This window comes from Phyllostomus discolor, chromosome 5 (genome assembly GCF_004126475.2).
Source record: "Phyllostomus discolor isolate MPI-MPIP mPhyDis1 chromosome 5, mPhyDis1.pri.v3, whole genome shotgun sequence".
Classification (NCBI taxonomy): Eukaryota; Metazoa; Chordata; class Mammalia; order Chiroptera; family Phyllostomidae; genus Phyllostomus; species Phyllostomus discolor.
Window position 1 is genome coordinate 124,343,832 of NC_040907.2, and position 22,449 is coordinate 124,366,280.

A 22,449-nucleotide genomic window follows, 5' to 3' on the forward strand; every position below is an offset into this window, starting at 1 on the left:
TACTGGCCTATTTTATCTAGCATGATGTTCTCTAGTTTCATCTGTGTTGCTGCAAATGCCAGGATTCCCTTCTTTGTTTAATGCTGAATAATATTCTATTGTATATGCATAGTACATTTTATTTATCTATTTGTCAATTGATAAACATGCCTTGGCTACTATGAATAATGCAGCAATGAACATGGGAATATAGATCTCTTTGTGATGCTGATTTTCAGTTCCTTTGGGTACCTGCCCAGAAGTGGGATTGCCAAATCATATGGTAGCTCCAGTGTTAGTTTTTAAGATCCTCCATACTGTTTTCCATAGTAGGTGTATTATCCCACCTATAGTATACCAGGGATTCCTTTTCTCTACAGTTTCACCTACACTTAATATCTGTGTGTGTGTGTGTTTTTTAATAAAACCTGTTCCACAAGGCATGAGGTAATACCTCATTACAGTTTTGCATTGTGTTTCCCTGATGATTATTGATGTTGAGCACCTCTACACATAAATGTTGGCCAGTTGTATATCTTTTCTGGAGATATTTCTAATGGCTTATTTGGGAGTTTCTTTGCTATCATGTTGTAAGAGTTCCTTATACATTTTTAATATTAACCCTTTATTAAATATATGGTTTGTAAATATTTTCCCCTATTCCATATGTTGTCTTTTCATCTTGTTGATTGTTTGCTTTGCTGTGCTGAAGCTCTTTAGTTTCACATAGTCCTGGCTGTCAATTTTTGCTTTTATTGCCTACGCTTTTGGTGTCATATCCTTTGTTTTTATTTATTTATTTTTAGAGAGAAGGGAAGGGAGGAAGAAAGAGAGGCAGAGAAACATCAATGTGTGGTTGCCTGTCATATGTCCCCCACTAGGGCCTGGCCTGCAACCCAGGCATATGCCCTGACTAGAAATTGAACCAGCGACCTTCTGCTTCACAGGCCTGTGCCCAGTCCACTGAGCTACACCAGCCAGGGCTCATATCCTTTGTTTTTAAAGCTGAATACTATTCTATATATATGCCACATTTTCTTTATCCATTCATCTGTCAGTGGACATTTGGGTTGCTTCCATGTTTTAGCTATTGTGAATCATGTTGCTATTAATGTGAGTGTGCAAATGAAAACATTTCTATATTATCCTGCTTTCAGTTCTTTTGGATATATAACCAGAATTGAGATTGCTAGATCATATGGTAGTTCTATTTTTTAATTTTTTTAGGAACTCTTCATGTACAACTTTTTACAAATTTCATTGCTATTGTTTCTGCTAAGATGTATCTGAAAATATCTATTTGATTAATATGATGGACCTTTTTGATTAATTTAGGATTTTGTCTGTATACCTAGAGCCCTTGCAGAATCTCCACCATCTGGAAACAACCTGAAAAGTGAACTTGGTGACAAAGGAAAGAACAAAGACGATGGGGAGGCTTATAGCCATGAAAAAACTGATGGAGGTATTTGTCCTGAGCCTTATCCAGAAGAGAAAAAGAAGAAACGTTCTGGATTCAGAGACAGAAAAGTATGAAACACAGTTTTGTAAATTAATCAGAACTATAGTTAATTCAAAATTCAGATAATGCAGTTGAATCTCTTTTATGATATATTTCAGATGGTTCATGTTTATCTTGAAATTATTTACCTCTGCACTATTTTCTGTCATGTTCTAAGGCAAGCCCACTGTTGGAATCTAAAGTTACTGCAGTTAGGAAAAGGACCTAAGATTGGTAATCAGGATTAGAATATGCTTTCTTCTTTCTTTCAGTTCAGCTACCCAACGTTGACTCTTTCTTTCTGGATCTTTCTGATGTTGAATGTTCTCATATATATTAATTGAGTCTGTGTGGTAATACAGATTTATGGTGCCAAGTTATAAAGGCAGAATAAAATCTCTTGGGAAATATACAGTTATTTCCAGAAAACCAACTAACTTTGAGGATAGCATAAACTTCAGATGACTTGAGCATTCTATGCTTTTAACATCAATTGCTGTTTTTCAGCTCTATGTCAGAAAAATTTTAGTTTCACTATAACAATGCCTATGACATTGGGCATTTGAATTCAGCTGACATGATTGGTGAAAAGTCAAAAGGGTGAATTTATTAGATATTTTGCATTTTAACATTAAAATTCAGGGAATTGCTTTCATTTGCTAAAGTATAGCTAATCAACGCAAGAAGATAATTTGAGTTATTTCTGTGTGTTTGTGGTTTCTTTGAGATATTTGAATTTTCTGTTTGTCTTTTTATATGAAGTTATTACATAAGTTTTATTCCTTTCTAAATTCATTTCTTATTGAGGTGAATTCAAACAAAAGTTAGGTATCACAAGTTAATTGTTAACTACCCCAGTGTTTGAACAATAATACATTTATTTAAATCTTTTGCCAAGTCAGTTCAAGAAAGTTCAAATTTATCTTGCTCCAGCAGTTTCATTTACAGTCCAACTTTTATAAAGTAACACTCAAATATCCCAAATAAACACCAATTTTTGAACCTTCCATTTTCCACTCCCACTCTGTTCAAAAGACAACCATATCTCTTATGTCACCGAAAAAATGAAAGCTATCAATGTAAATTTGTAATTCTCACATCTATGAAACCTTTCTGGTCTATGTTTGAAATAGTTCTTATTTCTTTTACTGAAGTCTCAGTGGAAGAGCTGTTTTTCCTGTACAAGCATATCCATTCCACATGATATCCTGTCTCACCAAGAACTGATGTCGACACTTATTCCTCCTTTATGCTGTTTTATTTTCGGTTGCTCTTTGTCTGTTTTTCTTTTACAGAATCTACATAGGCATATTGAAGATTCTACTGTATTTAATTAAATAATAAACTGCATTTTTATTGTGCATTTTTCCTAGCTTCTCTCCCATTTATTTACATTCTTTCCCTGCCATACCACACTGCTCCACTTTTTACATGCTGTTTTTGACATCCTCAGCTTTCATTTGAACTTTCTGCTTTTGTTCTTTCATGTTCTCTCTTAATTTTCATGTAATACTTCAAATACCTAAGAGAAAAAATAAAGACTACTCTATTGAACATACATGTACCCAACACTTGTTTTTATCAGGTTTTAACGTTTTGCTATATTTCAGTTTTTTTAAAAGAAAAAATGAAATTAATATAAAAATATGTTTCTGTATATTGTTTTCAATGCCATTTTTCTCTCTTCCACTTTAGAGTGGAACTAAAGGTAAACTAGTGGTACACTAGTTTAGAGGTAAACTAGTGTCCTGAATATACTATTTATTATTTCTATGTATGGCCTGATTCTTTTGTGTGTTTTACTTTAACTTAAAAAATTTATAGATGCAAAGAGTTAGGGCAGTCATATCACTTAGTTCATGGATACATTTTTTGTTAGTTTGTGCATGCCTTCTCTTTTATTTAGTTTTGCTTTAATTTTAATTTTTAAATTTTATTGTCCCTTCTGAAACCTTAAGTCAGGGGTGTCCAACCCACAGCCTGCAGGCTGCTTACAGCCCAGGATGGCTATGAATGTGGCCCAGCACAAAATTGTAAATTACTTAAAACATGAGATATTTTTTTTCTGATTACGTGTCACAGTGTCAAGTAAAATAAACATCCGTACATTCTCACTATTTGTACACATGTGTGGCTTCAGTTTAACAGTGGCATGCAGCTTCCAGTGTGTTATCTTCCAAGTGCAGAAAGTAGAATTGACACCATCAGACGTTAGATGTGCTTATGGTGACTTAGCAAGGCCGTGATTATCAATATTTCAACCTACCATTACAATGTTAGGCATTTAATGTAATTTAGACATCAGGTGAGCATTCTTACTTATTAAAGTTATTTCCACACCCGCGTGGCACCTCACACATGGCCTGCCATGCTTTACAATCCACCCTCCACCTTGCCCTGCATCGGCATCCGAGAGAGCTGTGGAAGGGCCCAAACCTTGCTTTCTAGTTTCCTGTCAATTAATTTTCAAAATAAAAGTAAATAAATCTCCGAATCTATTATTATTTTTTTATTCCCAGCATGGCTTCTACAACATCTCAAAAGAAAAAAGAACCCTCAAAAAGAAAAATTACAGATAAAAGAAGATTGTTCAATGAAAACGGACAGCTACTTTTTTGTTGAGAGATATGTGCTTCAGTCTTTTTTTTTTAAGAAGAAATATAATTAATATAAAAAATACATTGCTGTATATTCTTTTCAGTGCCATTTTTCTCTCTTCCACTTCAGAGTGGAACTAAAGGTAAACTAGTGGTAAACTAGTTTAGAGATAAACTAGTGTCCTGAATATACTATTTATTATTTCTTTGTATGGCCTGGTTGTTTTGTGCACTCTGCTTAATTTGTACAGTTTGTGCAAGTTTTCAGAGACTATAATTTGAAAGGCATTATATGCAAAAACATGCTGTCAAATTCAATGAGTATGAAAGATTGCATCTCAAGGACAAAATAGCGGAACTGAAAAAAAGTCTGTCTTCTCAACAAAAACTTTTTCAAAAAGTTACAATTCGGGCAGATTCCATTGTAAAAGCTAGTTATGTGGTAGCATATTTAATAGCAAAAAAATCAAAACCATTTACTGATGGTGAGTTTATTAAGCAATGTATAGAAAGCATAGCAGATACAATTTACCCTGAAAAAAAGGGAGATATTCTAAAATGAGTTTGTTTCACCAGATTATAGCCAAGAGAACTGAAGAAACTGGAAAATCTTTCAAAAGGAGCTTGGCGAGTAAAACTGCTGATTTTAAATTTTATGCTTTGGTGATGGGTGGTAATGCTGATGCTACAGATACGGCTCAACTTGTGATTTTTATTAGAGGTATTGATGATGAATATAATGCCACTGAAGAAATGACTTTTTTAGTGCCATTAAAAGACACAACTAAATCAAGAAATTTGTAAGAAGCAGTAAAAAAATACATTAAAGTGGTTTTCTTTGTCCATTGTCAACATATCTGGTATAGTCACTGACAGTGCCATGGTGACAGTATGTGAAACAGAGGTTTCTGTAAAATTGATAGAAGACGATGCAATTGCTACCCAAAACTCATGTTTGATGAAGTATCATTGCATCGTACATCAAGAAAATTTATGCACAAAAGTTTTAAAAATGGATAACGTCATGCAAATTATCATCAAGACTCAGAATTTCATAAGAGCCAAGGGATTGAATCATTGCCAGTTCCAGGAATTCATTAAAAGTATTGATGCTGACTATGGCAACATCATTTACTTTTCAGAAGTAAGATGGCTAAGTCGAGGCCAAATGTTGAAAAGATTTCATGATTTGCGACATGTTGTTGTTTATGGTATTAAAAGTGCCAGAACTTGACACTGAAAACTGGCTTACAGATTTAATATTTTTAGTGGATTTAACCGCTCATTTAAATGAGTCAAACATGCATCTTCAAGGTGAAAACCAATTTATCAATACCATGTTCCAAACCATAACAGCATTCCAAATGAAACTGAAATTGTGGCGAGGTCAAATTAAGGCAAACAATTTTATGCATTTTGACATGTTGGCTAAACACAGTCCTGTGAACAGCAAAAAGTATGCAGCCTTGCTTTTTGATTTGATAAAAGAATTTGAAAACAGATTTCAAGATTTCTAGGAAAATAATCAATATTTTACTATATTTGCAACTCCACTTTTGGTTGACATAAATACATTACCTCCCAATTTTCAAATGGAATGTATAGAGCTGCAATCTTGACATTCAACTAGGTCCTATCTTCCCAAATATCCCTTGCTTCACAATCACACTTTATTCATGTCATTCACTATTTGGCAGCACCTACATTTGCAAGCAACTATTTTCAAGAATGAAACACATTAAGAGTAAAATTAGAACCAAAATATCTGATGAACACCTTGAGAACTCACTGAGAATTGCAATTACTTCTATCAAACTAGATGTTAATGCACTAACTTCTCAAATACAATGTCAAACATCCCACTAGTTTTATGTTATCCACTTTTCTTTTACTTTTATAATAAAAAATACTAAAAATCAATGACATTTTATTACTTAGATACATATATCTTCTGTGTTAGTGATCACAAACTTGGGACCTGCTGAACGATTTTAAAAGATTATCTAAAGGGCTACTGCATAATTAGGGTTATTATGTGAGGACTTTTTTGCTTATCTCTGGTGGCGAATATCACAAAAATTATGTGTGGACCTTTTTTTTGTTCATCAGAGTTTGTTAGTGTTTGTGTAGCCCAAGACAACGCTTCTTCCAATGTGGCCCAGAGATGCCAAAAGGCTGGCCACTCCTGCCTTAAGTCCTCAATTCTGAAGAATTCTTACACATTACGTCAGTATTGCTTCACTGTCGCTTTACTGTCATTGCTTTTCTTTTGGAACTCCACGTGGACCCAAAAAATCTTATTCTGCAGAGCCTTAGGTATCTGCCAGGGTCGGATCACTGTGTTATGGCACCGTATGTGGGGGAAGGGTTCAAGAAGGAACAATGCTACTTATTGAACTCTGACTCTTGGCCAGCTTTCAGTCACTTCCCCTGCTACCCACAAGCAAATTAGGCCCTTATGGTGCTGATTCCCAAGTGGATGGGTTTGTATACGTTCTAGGACCTGGTGCGTCTCTCCAACAAAGTCCCCTGTGAGGCTGGGAGTTTCTTCCCCTGCCTCAATCCCCACAGATTTTTATGGCCAGAGTTTTTGAGGCTTTCTTTTCCTGTCCTGGAACCCTAGGTTTCATGGTCTTTCTTGCTCCCTGATTGTTCCTCCTGGTTTATCTGCACACAAAGGTTGACTGCCCAGTCTGCCAGTCACCTCACCTGTCCAGTCCACCAGCTGCCACCTTGTGATGTGTCCTCTCAACCCCAAATGCCCATCTCTGCCCCTCCTATCAGTGTGGCTGAATGTTTTTTCTTTTACTCCTTGGTTATCAGAATTCCATACAGTTTGATTTTCTGGCAATTGTGGTTATTTTTTGTTTATAAATTTGTTGTCCTTCTTTTGGTTGTACAAGGAAGCAAAATGTATCTACCTATGCCTCCATCTTGGCCGGAAGTCCAATACTCCCATTTTTTGTGACTGGCTTATTGAGCTTAGTATAATGTTCTCAAGGTTCATCATGTAACATAAGTCTGAATTTTCTTCTTTTTTGAAGGCTTGAATAACATTCCATTGTACATGTATACCATGTATTGCTCATCCATTTATCCATTGATAAATGGGTTGTTTCTACCTTTTAGCTATTGTTAATAATGCTGCTATGCACATGGGTATACAAATATATCTTTGAGATTCTACTTCCCATTCTGTTGTGTATTTACCCAGAAGTTAAATTGCTTTGTCATCGGTCATTCTATTTTTTATTTTTTTTATGGAAACACAAGACTGTTTTCCACAATGCTGTTCCATTTTATTATCATTACCAGCAAGGATTCCATTTTTTCCACATCTTTGCCAACACCTGTTATTTTTTACTTTTTAATATTTGCCATGCTAACGGGTGTTAAAGGTATCTCATTATACTATTCATTTGCATTTCCCTAGTGATCAGTCATGTTAAAATTCTTTTCATGTGTCTATTGGCCATTTGTATACCACCTTTGGAGAAATATCTATTCACATCCTATGCCCATTTTTTAACTTGTTTTTTGTTTTGCTTTTTTTATTGTTGAGTTTAGGAATTCTCTATATAATCTGGTTGTTAATTCATTATCACCTGTATGGTTTGCAATTTTTTACTCTCATTCTATAGATTGCCTTTTTACTCTGTTGACATTATCTCTTGATGGACAAAATTTTTATGACCTTAATTTGTTTATTCATCTTTCACTTGAATATTTCCTATGCTATGGAACTCTTAATCTCATTTCTTTCTGTCCCTTCTTTTCTCTAAAAAAAAAAAAAAGGCAGTGCCTTTAGAAGTTACCATTAGACGTTCCGTATTTGGCCAAAATCTTGTTTGTAACTTATTTACCCATGAACCTAGTTCTGCTATTCAACATCATACAGAATATCTGAATTTTTATTTTTTTATTGTTGTTCTATTACAATTGTCCCAATTTCCCCCATTGCTCTCCCCCACCCCACCCATTCACCCCCACAGTCAATGCCCACCCTGTTGTCTATGTCCATGAGAATGTCTGAATTTTTAAAAAATTATTTTACTACAAAATAATACACAGATAGAGGAACCCAATAAATTGATTTTTATAGGAATCATTCATTCTTTATAGTTTTATTACCCAAATGTGCATCCCTAGATATATGGTTTAATCTTTCTTGTTTTTTATCCTTGCCCAAGAAATATTTTTGCATTGCCTTTTTTTTTTTTTTTTAGAGAAAAGAAGGGACAGAAAGAAACATCAATGGGAGAGAAGCATTGATTGGTGGCCTCCCTTAGTTGCCTGGACTGAACTGCCCGGACTGGGGATTGTGTGCACACAGACTGGGGATTGAACCCACAACCTAGGCATGTGCCCTGACCGGGAATAGAACCTACAACTTTTTGATTACAGGATGATGCTCCAACCAACTGAGCCATACTAGTCAAGGTCCTACTTTGTTTTTGATGATATCTTTTAATATAGCAGAACCCAGTCCATTTTACTAATAAGGTTTACTACTGTCAAGATTTTCCTGATGTTTATTCTCAGTGAAATTCAACATGTTCCTCTGTTCTCTCTATTACCTGAATATTGGCAACTGGATTCTGTGTCTTGATCAGACTGAGATTTTATCTTTGTGGCAGGACTATAGAATGTACTGTATTCTTTTATCAGGAGGCACCTGATGTCTAATGCTTATCTTTTTGTGATAGTAGCAAATATTGATGTTCAGTGGCTAGATCTGTTAATTCACTAGGGTTGCAAAATAGAATGCACTGCCTACATGCTAAATAGATAAATATAGCTATAATAGTTGAAATGGAAAAAGTAATTGAAAATCAAAACAAATAAAACTAGAATAGATAGTAATGAAAAATTAAAATATTTTTAATTTTTTTTATTTTTTATAACTTACTGGGGTGACATTGGTTAATAAAATTATATAGGTTTTCTCCCTGGCTGGCGTAGCTCAGTGGATTGAGCTCGGGCTGCGAACCCAAGTGTCGCAGGTTTGATTCCCAGTCAGGGCACATGCCTGGGTTGCAGGCCACGGCCCCCAGCAACCGCACATTGATGTTTCTCTCTCTCTCTTTCTCTCTCCTTTCCCTCTCTAAAAATAAATAAATAAAACCTTAAAAAAAAAGGGATACATTGATAAAAAAATTATATAGGTTTTCTACATTGTCCCTCATCTGTTGTATAATTGCTACTACTACTTGGCTACTGTTTGGTGCAGTTGGGAAATATAATGCCTGCATTTTGATCCAATTAAAGTCCAGCAGTTTTATTGAAGACAACTGTCTTAACACCATGATGCTCAAGAATGTTTTAAGTAAATGATTGAACATAACGTTTACAATTCTATTATTAAATTTTTTTCTCCTGGCTAAACATACAATATCCTTCAACAGTTTTTGATACATCTTAGTTTCCTAGCCTACATTATATTGGACCCTGTATTCTGAACCCTTTGTATAATAATTTGTTAGTGTTCCTTTTAACATGACCACTTAAAAGGAGGCAGCTCCATATCAATTGGTATGGAATGATCTCCAAGATACATTGCTAAGTGGAAAAAAAATGCAAAATATATACTATACAGTATGTCTGTATAAAACTACCAATGTAGGAATGCAAATTGTATTACTTTCCTCGACCTATTGTTTTAAATTAATAATATTGAGCAGCATAAGTTAGTGATTCTTGTAACAACCAAGGAATCTGATTTCTAGTCTGAAAATCATTGACTTTTTTCTCTTTTATTTTTAAAGTATTTTTATTGACTATGCTATTACAGTTTTCCCAATTTTCCCCACTTTATCCTTTCTCTACCCTGTCCCCCCAACCCTCCAGCATCCCCTTCCCCATAGTTCATGTCCATGAGTTACACAAATAAGTTCTTTGAGTCCTCTGTTTCCTATACCATTTTTTATCTCTCCCGCCTATTTTTTGCCTACTAATTATGCTTCTTCTTCCCTGTACCTTTCCCCTCTATTCCTCCTTCCCCCTCCCCTCTGAAATCCTTCTGTATGATGCCCATTTCTCTGATTCTGTTCCTGTTTTAGTTCTTTGCTTAGTTTTTGTTTTCGTTGTTTTTCTTTTCTTTTGGGTTCATTTGTTGATAGTTGTGAGTTTGTTGTCATTTTATCATTCATATTTTTTATCTTTTTCTTAGATAAGTCCCTTTAACATTTCATATAATAAGTGCTTGATGATGATGAACTCCTTTAACTTGACCTTATCTGGGAAGCACTTGATCTGGCTTTCCATTCTAAATGAAAGCTCTGTGGGATACAGTAATCTTGGATGTAGGTCCTTGCCTTTCATGACTTGGAATACTTCTTTGTAGCCCCTTCTTGCCTTCACAGTTTCTTTTGAGAAATCAGCTGATAGCCTTATGGGAACTCCTTTGTATGTAACTCTCTTTTTTCCTCTTACTACTTTTAAGATTCTCTCCTTATCTTTAATCTTGGGTAACTTGATGATGATGTGCCTTGGTGTGTTCCTCCTTGGGTCCAACTTTTTTGGGACTCTCTGGGCTTCCTGGACTTCCTGGAATTCTGTTTCCTTCACCAGATTGGGGATGTTTTTCTTCATTATTTGTTCAAATAAGTTTTCCATTTCTTACTCTTGTTCTTCTCCTTCTGGCAGCCCTATAATTTGGATATTGGAGTGTTTCAAGTTGTCCCAGAGGTTCGTAAGTCTCTCTTCACTTTTTTGAATTCTTGTTTCTTCATTTTGCTCCAGTTGGATGTTTGTTTCTTCCTTTTGTTCCAGATCGTTGCTTTGAATCCTGGTTTCCTTCCTGTCACTGTTGTTTCCCTGACTATTTTGCTGTATTTCACTTTGGGTATCCTTCATTTGTTTTTTCATTTTGCAACCAAGCTCAATCATTTCTGTGAGCATTTTGATTACCAGGGCTTTAAATTCTCCATCAGATAGGTTGGCTATCTCCTCATCACTTAGTTTTTTTACTGAGATTTTGCTCTGTTCTTTCATTCAGGCCATATTTCTTTGTCTTGGTGCACCTGAGTTTAAGGGGGCAGGCTCTTAGGTATTCATAGGGCAGGGCAACCCTCTTTGCTACCCTGCGGCTCTGCCTGTTGGGGAGGGGCCAGAGAGGGAACAGTGCAGCTGGCCTGCTCGGCTCTAGCCCCACTTTCCAGCGAACTCTCATGTGAGACTGGGAATTTCTCCCACCACAGCACCCGCTGTAGTCCACAGTCAACTCTGAGTCCAGTTTCCCCTTCAGCCAGCCCCGCCTGCACGGTCCACCACCATGCTCCAGTTTTTTTGAGCCCGCCCGCGTGGTCCACTGCCTTACTGGTCTGGTTGTTCTGGTTGATTTTTTTCTGTAATTCCTTGGTTGTCAGAGTTCCAGGCAGTTTGATTTTCTGACACTTTTAGTTGTTTATTGATTTTAGATTGGTTGTTATCCTCCTTTTGGTTGTGCAAGGAGGCGAAGTGTTTCTACCTATGCCTCCATCTTGGCCAGAACTCAGTGAAAATCATTGACTTTTAAGTTATCTTTCTACCTTTGTCTTTTATGTGACTGAATCAACTGTTTTTATTTCACAAAGCCTTCTTTACTGTAGCTAATAGCTTATACTCTAAACATTGCAAACTGCTTATTTTTGGTGGTTATTCAGAAGAACAAGCATATAGAGGGTCTAAAGAAAGTCATTTTTTCTGAGCCAGTATTACCAGCAGATATTTGTAGTATGGTGTAAATGTCTTTGATTTAAGACTGTTGGTTAAGTCTCAGAAGCTCCTTAGTGTGGTTGCCACATGGCAAATCTTTTGATAAAATCTCTGAAATCATTATCCAGATTTTAATGCAAATTATCATTAGAAAGACTCCTGTCACGTATAGTGACCAGTTAGCAGGTCTTTCTTAGTTGCTGAAAGCATATCTGGTAGTGGAATTAAGACCACTGTTTAGTAGCTACTGTCAGTGACCTCAAAGTGATCATCTAACTAGGGCTGAGATTGACAGTAATAGCTGTATTAATATGCAAATTAAAAAATTCACAGTGTTTTTCTTAATATTATGGTTGCTTTATAGACATTGAATTGATGGGAGTTTAGATCGTACTGCCCTTGACACATTTTCTAACCATTTACTTTTAAGATAGTATTTATTGTTGACTGTCTCAACATACAAAATTCAGGTATGAGAGAAATCTCTTCACCATAGTATTATGTACTTGGTTTTTGGTGAAAAAGACTTCTTTCATACTTAAATTTGTAAAAGAATACTGTGCAGAAGATACAGTATTTTGTATGTTTCATGAACAGAATAGGGTCTGGATCCCAGATAAGGAAATGGAATTTCATTTAATATTATACTCTTTTAGTTAAATGTATGTCCTATTTGATTTTGTTCCTATTCAAATATTTACTGTGCACTTCCCAACTTTGCTCTTTTCTAAATAAGCTATGTATAGAAAATCTCTGGCAGTTTGCTTAATTTTATAGAAAAAAGTAGAAGTTTTATTGTTTGAGGCCAATTAATAATTGAGTTTCCATGGTATATAATTTTATTTTTTAATGTTATCATTTCATGTACTTTGTATTTGAAAAACCATTAGCTGTTCATACCCATGTAGTCCCAAGTCTGTTTTGTTTTAGGATTCAGGAAATTGCATAAAAGTAAAGTGTATAAAATCAATTCTTTTTTTTAACAACTTGATATTTAAGAATCCATAGGCCATTATATATATAGCTTTATACCCTGATGCTCTGTTGTTACCAAGATGTTTTGAATTCTCATGACATTTTTCAATTTTGCTAGCTTTCACTGATTTCAGAAATAAGAAAATTCTGTTTTTAAAAATTTATTTATTTGTTTGTTTGTTTTCTAGAAAGGGAAATGGAGGGACAGAGAGGGAGAGAAACATCAATGTGTGGTTGCCTCTCATACACCCTCTATGGGGGCCTGGCCTGCAATCCAGGCATGTGCCCTGACTAGGAATGGAACCAGTGACCCTTTGGTTTGCAAGCTGGTACTCAATCCACTGAGCCATACCAGCCAGGGCATTATTATTAGAAAATTCTTTTTAAAAAATTCTAAACAAGTTAACACAGGTGTTGCCTCAAATGAAGTATGAAAGGTATATTGGAAGAAAGAGGTTCAAGAGTTTTGAAATTCGAGTTTACATCTAATATAAAAAATATCCAGTAATAGAAAAAAGTGATGTAATCAAATTTCCCAAAATATAAGATACAAAATATAAAAAAATGAGAATTGCTTGATAGTAACACTCTGAATTTCTAATTTTAGGTAATGGAATATGAGAATAGGATTAGAGCATATTCCACACCAGACAAAATCTTCCGATATTTTGCCACCTTGAAAGTAATCAGTGAGCATGGTGAATCTGAAGTGTTTATGACTCCACAAGATTTTGTGCGATCCATTACACCCAATGAAAAACAACCAGAACGTAAGTTGCTATTGTGAAAAATAAGATTGTGATATTTATTTTGCTATACTCTACTTCGTTACTTTCCATGTATTGCCTAAACTTTATAGGTCCATGCAATAATTATATTCACCATGTAGCTCCTATATGTCAGGCATCATGCTAGGCTTTGGAAGTACAGAAGAGGAGCCTACAGTCTAATGTGGCAATCTCCAACCAGGGTAAAGGATGGAGGGGAGTGTACTCCTCCAGCTGAGATTCATTGCCTGTAATGAGAATGTTCCTAAAGGCAATATATTACATATGTGACTACCATCAAGTTACTCCTTAGTGAGGGAGACAGAGAAAGTAACAGGTAATTTCAGAAATGTTGTGAATTGTTAAAGAATGAAGATGCTGTGGCAGTATAAAGAAGAGGCACGTAGGTAAACCTGAAAGTTGGGAGAATGGTTTCTAAAGAATACCTCTAACTTTCAATAAAAGCCTATATAGGCATTGCACTTACTTTACAAAGAGTTTAAATAAACTATCTTAAATATGCTCAAAGAATAGTGGGAAAGAAGATGTAGCCTGAACAAATGAGGTGTGATGAAAGAAAATAAATGGCTTAATATTGTAAGTTAAGCATAACAATTTACAGATGTTTATGGGAGACATGTTGGGGAAAATAACAGAGCAGAGAGCTCTAACAATTAATCCTTCCAGTGAAGCATCCATTAAGATGCCAGAAATGTACAGAAGCAACTTTTTTGGAACTTTGGAATCTGATAAAAAACTTACAGCAACCAAGGAGGGCTTAATGAAGAAAGAGGTTGCCAAAGTTTGGTAAGAAAGTATTGTGGCCTTTGCTTACCTGCCTACAATGTTCTATGTCCCAGCTTAGCAGCAGCCATGGTGATGGCAACATACATTCCTACCATGGCTTACTGGTAATGGAGAGTTAAAAAAACTACTACATGAGGCCACTGTACCAAGACCAGGAGATGTAGCAGCTCTACATAATACATAGAAACAAACACAAGGAGAGATCAAGAAAGATGACTGCAGAGTAGATGGAAGTTCAGTCCACTTGCTTCCAGACCTGGACTGGCTTTGCAGCTAAATTGAAGGCCAGTCAACTTAAAAAAAAACAGTTAAGTGTAGCTTATCTAAAATGTTATAAGCCGGAGCATGGAGAGAGACAGAAGAGACAAGGACGGGGTGAGTCCCCTCACTCAGGTGCAACAACCGGGAAGCTAGAGGACAGTTGTGGCAGCAGACCTCCCTCCCCTCTGGAGCGTGGGGTCTCAGCCCTAATCAGGGGTTCCTAATCCAGAGCAACAAGAGATGGGAAGGGGAGGCCATGTAGCGTAGCATCAGGAGGTGGGAAGCAGTGGTAATTTGATCCACCTGGGAAACTCTGAGAGCACCATCCTAGTGAAGGAGTGAGCCCATTCTTACAATACCAGCTTGGGAAGTTCACTCCAAACTGCGTCTGCTGGAGGAGCCACGTGGTAGTTGCAGGCCAGAAGATGGATCTGCTTCATACACCCAGCAGTGATTTTAAAGGGTCCTCTGTTCTCTAGATGAACTTTGGGCAGAGAGCCAGCCTGGCTGTTAAGGCTAGAGGAAGAAGACTGCTGTCACCCACTGGGCAGCATGGGTGGCGCTCCTCCCCAGACCTGCAGAGATGCCAGATCTGCCCCAAGACAAAGGGGTAGGCACTAGGCTGGAAGTTTGGCCCCACCCCACTCAGTCAGACTGCATGAAGGAGTGGGACATTTGGCCCTTTTGGAGCCCTGGAGGAGCTGGGAGGTGCAGCCCCGTCCTGCTGTCACAGGCTACACAGAGATTTTTTTTTTCTTGATCCTCTCGTGCTTGATTAGGCAGCAGGGACATGCCAGGGAGCCATGCTGAACTGAGCTGGGTTTTTGCAACTATGTCTTCTAAGTGGGCTACTGTCCAGGAGCAGGTGGATGTGTGCTGGGCTCTGTGGCTGCATTACCAGGGGCAGAGCTCAAATTTAGGCAGTGTAGCCATGGGAAGAAGAGGAAGTACCTGAGACACCCCACCACCACCTCCATAGAGAGTGAGTAACACCCCAGAGTCTATGTGAATCACCCTGCCAGGTCCTGGTTCCCCCTGCTGAGCTCATTTCTGTGGGAGAAGGGACAGCAGCTCAGACTGGGGGACATTCAAAAGATAAGACCCCAGGCATTAACACCGTCTGAGCTCCCAAGGCCCCACCCCACTGGTCTACTAGAAGCTTCTCACTGACAGACTTGCCCAGGGCAAGGCAAGGTCAGAGTTTGAAATTGCTTTGCAACAGAGGACCTCTTGGGAGGCCCAAGAATGGCACAAGTGGCCAGCTTCAAAAAACATCAGAGAGGGGTTCAGGGGGCTCCACATCAGCGTATACAGATACTGACTGCAATAGGCACAACTGCTGAAGCAACCACACTGTTTTTGTTTTTAATCTTTTCTTTATTTTCTCTTTTCTATTTCACTTTTTTCTTTCATATTTCTTATTCTATCTTTCCTATTCTTATTCTATTTTTTCTCTTTTCTTTTTTTATTTTTCTCACTTTTCCTTTCCTATTCTTTATTTTTTCTCTATATATGTATTTATTTTTTTAATTATTATTACTGTTTTTCTTTCTTTTCTCTGCCTTATTTCCTTTCATATTCTCTTGTCCATTTCTTTTTCCTTCTCTAATTCTTTTTGGTTTTGTCTTTTATTTTCTTTCTAAAATTTTTTTATTATTTTGTTGTTTTTGTCTCTTTTTTCTTTTCTGATTTTTTTTTAGTGGTCGTTGTTTTTATTCTTGTTGTGGGTTTGTTTTTGGTGTTTTTTTTCCCCAGTTGTTTCCATTTTGTTTTGTTTTGTCTACTTAGTGCCTATACAACATTTTGTATGATGTGGTCAGGGCTAAGCCATATAGTCAACAGCCTAAAGGCCAAGTTCACCCATGAACAGGACAATACCAATTAAGAACAAATTATAATTCAAGGGCCCCCATAACCCACACAAGGGTCATTCCTAAAGCACCCAGCTCAGGTGATCTAGGAGACTGCACCACTAGCCCTCACAGGATGCCTGTGACAGAAGGCCACCCCACCAAATCTGGAAGTCATAGTAGTTCTATTTAATACATAGAAACAAATGTAAAGAGATAGCAGGAATGGGAAAACAAAGGAACAGGCCAAAAATGAAAGAATAGGAGGAATTTTCAGAAAAAGAGCTAACTGAAATAGAGGTAAGTGATTTATCAGAACCAGAGTTCAAAGTAATGGTTATAAGGATGCTCAACAGCATGGAAAATGACATAGAAACCATTAAAATAACAAGGTGGAAATAAAGAATAATACCTGAAATACAGAATACAGTCAGACCTTAGTTCTCAAGTGTCTCCCATCAAGTGTCTTGAACAATTTGGTTCTTGACTCAGCAACACTTTTATGTTCAGTAGAACCTTGGTTCTGGAACTTAATTCAATTTGCAATTGAAGAGGTAGAAAAAGAGGGAAGAGTGGATATCCCTACTTCATTAAGTCATCCTACTTCAGAAGTAGGAAACTATGTGATAAACTTGTTCAATGACAGTGAAGTGTTTCACTTCAGGCAAGTATTAAAATGTAGGCAGAAACAAACATTGGATAAGTCTTTAGTAAGATAGAAGCCCAGGTAGCCCAAAACAAGTTCTAGTGGAGCTAGAGACAAAACAGAGAAAGACCCCTAGAAAAATAGCTACCTGACGTTTTTATGGAAGGGGTTTCCCTTCCAAATAATAACATCCCTCCATCTCTCCTCTCCATATCACTCATTAATGGCTCTCAACATTCCAAATAAGTTCTAGTGTGTACATAAATGTTCTTTTTTTACTGTACACTTCATTTCCTTTTTGTTAAATTTTCATTTACATTTCATGTTTTGTTTCTAAAGTGTTTATCTGTAGATCAAACATTACATTAGACACATACTGTATATAAGAAAAGTTCAAACGGAATCATTTGGGGGTCTAGAATGGATTGATTCAATTTACATTATTTGTAATGAGAAAAAATGATGCAGTTTCTGAACAAATTGCTTTTCAAACAGCCTTCCAAAGCTGATTGATTATTCAAGAACTGAGGTTCCAGGTACACTAGAAGGAAAATAATCAGTAGGTTGGATGAGGCAGAGAATTGAATCAGCAAATTAGAAGACAAGGTAAAAAAAAAACAATCAGAGCAGCAAAAGGGAAAAAAAGAATTAAAAAGCAGGAGGATAGTTTAAGGGATCTTTGGGACAACAAAACAGAACAACTTCCACGTCGTAGGGATACCAGAATGAGAAGAAAGAGAGCAAAGGATAGAGAACCTGATTGAAAAAATAATGACAGAAAACTTTCCTACCCTGGTGAAGGAAAAAGCCACACAAGTTCAGGAAGCACTGAGTCCTAATCAGGATGAACCCAAAGAGGTCCACACCAACACACACCATAATTAAAATGGCAAAGGTTAAAGACCAAGAGAGAATCCTAAAGGCAGCAAGAGAAAGGAAGTTTGTTACCCACAAGGGAGCTCTCATAAGGCTTTCAGCTGATTTTTCATCACAAACACTGCAGGCCAGAAGGGAATGGCATGAAGTAATGAAGTATTCAAAGTAATGAAAAGCAAGGATCTAAATGCAAGATTAATTATCCAGTGAGGTTATTTAAAATTGAACATGAAATAAAGACCTCAGACCAAAAAAAAAAAAAAAAGCAAAAACCCTAAACTAAAGGAGTTTTTCACAGACAAGCATTGTGAGAAATGTTAAAGGGCCTGCTCTAAGAAGAAAATATATAGAGAAGGGGGGACGTAGGTATCAAGAATTAAAATGGCAATAAATAAGTGCCTGTCAACATTAACCTTAAATGTAAATGGATTAAATGCTCTATTCAAAAGACACAGGGTGGCTGAATGGATAAGAAAACAGGAATCATGCTGTGTACAAGAGACCCACCTCAGAACAAAAGATTTACACAGGCTAAAAGTAAGGGGATTGCAAAAATATTCCATGCAATGAAAGTGAAGAAAAGCTGGTGGAGCAATACTTTTATCTGACAAAATAGTCTTCAAAACAAAGGCCATAGTAAGAGACAAAGGTGGCCACTAAATAGTGCTAAAGGGATTGATCCAACAAGAGGATATAACCCTGGTAATCATATATGCACCCACTATAAGAGCACCTAAATACATTTTAAAAAGAAAACTCTTGGTGGACTTTAAGAAAGAGATCACCCTGGCTGGTGTAGCTCAGTGGATTGAGCGCGGGCTGCAAACCAAAGTGTCGCAGGTTCGATTCCCAGTTAGGGCACATGCCTGGGTTGCAGGCCATGGCCCCCAGCAAATGCACATTGATGTCTCTGTCTCTTTCTGTCTCTCTCTCTCTCTCTCCCTCTCCCTCCCTCCCCCCTCCCTTTCCTCTCTAAAAAAATAAATAAAATTTTTTTTAAAATAAAGAGAAGTTAATATTTAAAAAGTTTTTTAAAAAAAAGATCAACAGCAGTAAGTCATAGTAGAGGACTTTAACACCCCACTGACATCAGTGGATACATCATCCAGACAAAAAGTCAACACAGAAACAGTGATCTTAAAAGAAACACTGTATCAGATGGAATTAATTGATATTTACAGAACATTTTATCCCAAAGCAGCAGAAAAATATAATTTTTATCCCAAAGCAGCAGAGAAAATATAATTTTTCTCTGGGCCCATGGAACATTTTTTAAGACAGACCACATGTTAGAACACATTATAAGTCTTAACAAATTCAAGAAGATTGAAATCATATCAAGCAACTTCTTGGATCAGAGTGGCATGAAACTAGAAATCAACTGCAATTTTTAAAAACTCAGAAACATTCAAACACATGTAGTCTAAATAGCATGGTATTAAATAATGAATGTGTTACTGAAGAGATGAAGGAAAAAATTAAAAACTACCAGGGAAAAAAAATGAAAATGAACTTACAACAACCCAAAATCTACAGAACACAGCAAAAGCAACTGTGGGAGGGAAGTTCATAGTATTACTGGCCTACCTCAAAAACAAGAAAAACCTCAAATAAACAATCTCCCTCTACACTTGAAAGATTTAGAAAGCAACAACAAGAAAAGCCCAGGGTAAGTAGAAGGAAGGCAATGATAAAGATGCAAGTGGAAATAAATGATATAGCAACTAAAGAAACAATATAAAAGATCAGTGAAACCAAGAGCTGTTTGAAAAGATAAATAAGATTGATGAACCTGTAGCCAGGCTCTTGATGAAACAAAGAGAGAAGAACCAAATAGAATCAGAAATGAAAGAAGCGAAATAAGGAGTATCACAGAAATACAAAGGTTTATAAGAAGATAGTATGGACAACTATATGCCTACAAATTGGACAGCCTGGGTAAAATGGACAAATTCCTAGAAATAATCTTTCAAAACTCAATTAGTAAGAATCAGAAAACCTGAATAGACAGAAATCAGCTAATGAAATTGAAGCAATAATCAAAAACACCCAACAAACAAAAGACCTGGACTGGATAGCTTCACAGGCAGATTTTACCAAACATTCCTAAAGAACTAATACCTATCCTCCTCAAAATGTTCCCAAAAATTCAAGAGAAGGAAGGACTCCCAAGCTCTTTTTAAGAGGTCAGCATTTATCCTAATTCCAAAACACTACAGATAAAGACACTACAAAGAAAGAAAATTATAGGTCAATATCCCTGTTGAATGTAGATTCTAAGATCCTCAACAAAATATTAGCAAATTGAGTCCAACAGTACATTAAAAAGATCTTACAACATGATTAAGTGGGATTTATTTTGGGGATGCAGGGTTGATACAATATTCACAAATCAGTAAATGTTATACATCACATAAAGAAATTGAAGGATAAAAATTTCATGATCATATCAATTGATGCAGAAAAAGCATTTGATAAAACACAACATCCATTTATAATGAAAACTCTCTCCAAAGTGAGAAAAGAGGGATCATACCTCACCACAATTAAAAACCATATATGAAAACCCTGCAGCCAACATCATAGTCAGTGGACAAACACTGAAAGCATTTCCCTTAAGATCAAGAACAAGACAGGGATGTGAGCTTTACCACTCTATTCAACATAGTACTGGAAGTCCTAGCTATAGCAATCAGACAAGAAGATGAAATAATAAAAGGCATCCAAATTTGGAAAGGAGGGTGTAAAACTGTCATTATTTGCAGATGACATGATACTGTACATAGAAAACTCTAAAGACTCCACCAAAAAGCTACTAGATTGAATAAATGAATTTGGCAAAGTAGCAGGATATAAAGTTTTTTAGTCATTATTCTATAACAGTTCCAATTTTTCCCCCTTTGCCCTTTTCAGCCCAGCCCAGCCCCCAAACATCAATTTGTTGTGTCATTTACTTGTGCATTCATTGATTGTTTCTTTTATGTGCCTTTACTGGGGATCAAACCCACAACCGTGGCATAACAGACAATGTGCTAACCAACTGAGCTACCTAGTCAGGGCTAGGATACAAGGTTAATATCTAGAATTAGTGGCACTTTTATATACCAGTAATGACCTTTCAGAAAGAGAAACTAAGAAAACAATCCCATTTACCATTTCAACAAAAAGAAAAAAAGTAAGGTACCTAGGGGTAAACTTAACCAAGGAGGTAAAAAGACCTGTACTTGGAAAACCATAGGACATAAAGAAAGAAACAGAAGAGGACACAAATATGTGGAAGTATATACCATCTTCATGGATTGGAAGAATTAACATCATTAAAATGTCCATGATCCCCAAAGCAATCTATAAATTAAATGCAATTCCTATTAAAATACCAAGGGCATATTTTACAGATCTAGAATAAATTTTATAAAAATTTATATGTAACCAATAAAGACCCTGAAGGGCCTCAGTAATCTTGAAAAAGAACAGAGTTAGAGGGATAACAATACCTGATGTTTATAAGAGCAAATATATGGAAACAGCACAAGTGCACATCAGTAGATGAATGGATAAAAAAAGAACCACGTTACATTTATACAATGGAATACTACATGACTGTAAAAAAAAAAAAATAAGGAACTCTGACCCTTTGCAACAGCATGGATGGACCTGGAGAATGTTATGTTAAGCGAAAGACAAATATATGATCTCACCCATATGTGGAGTCTAATGAATAAAGTGAACTGATGAACCAAACAAAACCAGAGGCATGGATACATGGAACAGACTGATATATTTCAGAGGGTAGGGGTGAGGGGAACTATATTTATATGTGCCATTTTAGATATTTCCTAATAGTTTAATGATGGGTATTTACTACACATGCTTTATTTAAGGAAATCAAGCTCATTAGTAAAAAATTGTTTAGGGTGGTCTTGGTTATTGGTAGATTCTAAATAACACAATTTCTAGATATTAGTTTTAAGAGCATACTTAGCACTTGGCAAGTAAGTTGAGGGTATTCAAATTTGGACTAGATCTGCAAGTATAAAAGCCCACTGAGATACTTAGGTTATTTATTCATATACTGGATAATGTTTGTATGTGTGAGGATTGGTGGTTAGGGAATAAACTCACATTTAAAGCCTTGGTTGAAAGAGAATCCTATTAATTGCTTTGGTATGATAGCAGCAATGGAGTTGTGTTGTAGAAATATATGTCCTTAGGAAGTACTGTCTATAGGAAATAGAGATATAAATGACAGTGACTTACATTTCTTAAAAAACAATGTAAGTATTAATTCCAAAGACTGTTTACATTAACTTGATGGAATTACTAAATATTTTATCTACCTGATACATTTGTTTCTGCTCCCTCATGGTGACATCACTGTCAAAATCCAAAATAAAGTCCCTAAGAAATAATTTTTGTTCAAAACAAAAAAAGGACACTGACAACAATGTGATGAAGGTAGGGGTGGTAGTGACTAGGTGGAAGGAGGCAAAGAGGG

General features: G+C 36.3%; 1 protein-coding gene across 4 annotated transcripts in view; it reads left to right on the plus strand.

The window, feature by feature from the left end:
• Positions 1-22,449, plus strand: part of MICU1 (mitochondrial calcium uptake 1) — a 235,893-nt gene that overhangs the window by 64,490 nt on the left and 148,954 nt on the right. For all 4 annotated transcript variants that reach the window (XM_028512754.2, XM_028512756.2, XM_028512757.2 and 1 more), the window contains 2 exons: positions 1,335-1,509; positions 13,355-13,517. In XM_028512754.2, the coding sequence (XP_028368555.1) occupies positions 1,335-1,509; positions 13,355-13,517 (338 nt within the window). The remainder of the gene's footprint in view (positions 1-1,334; positions 1,510-13,354; positions 13,518-22,449) is intronic.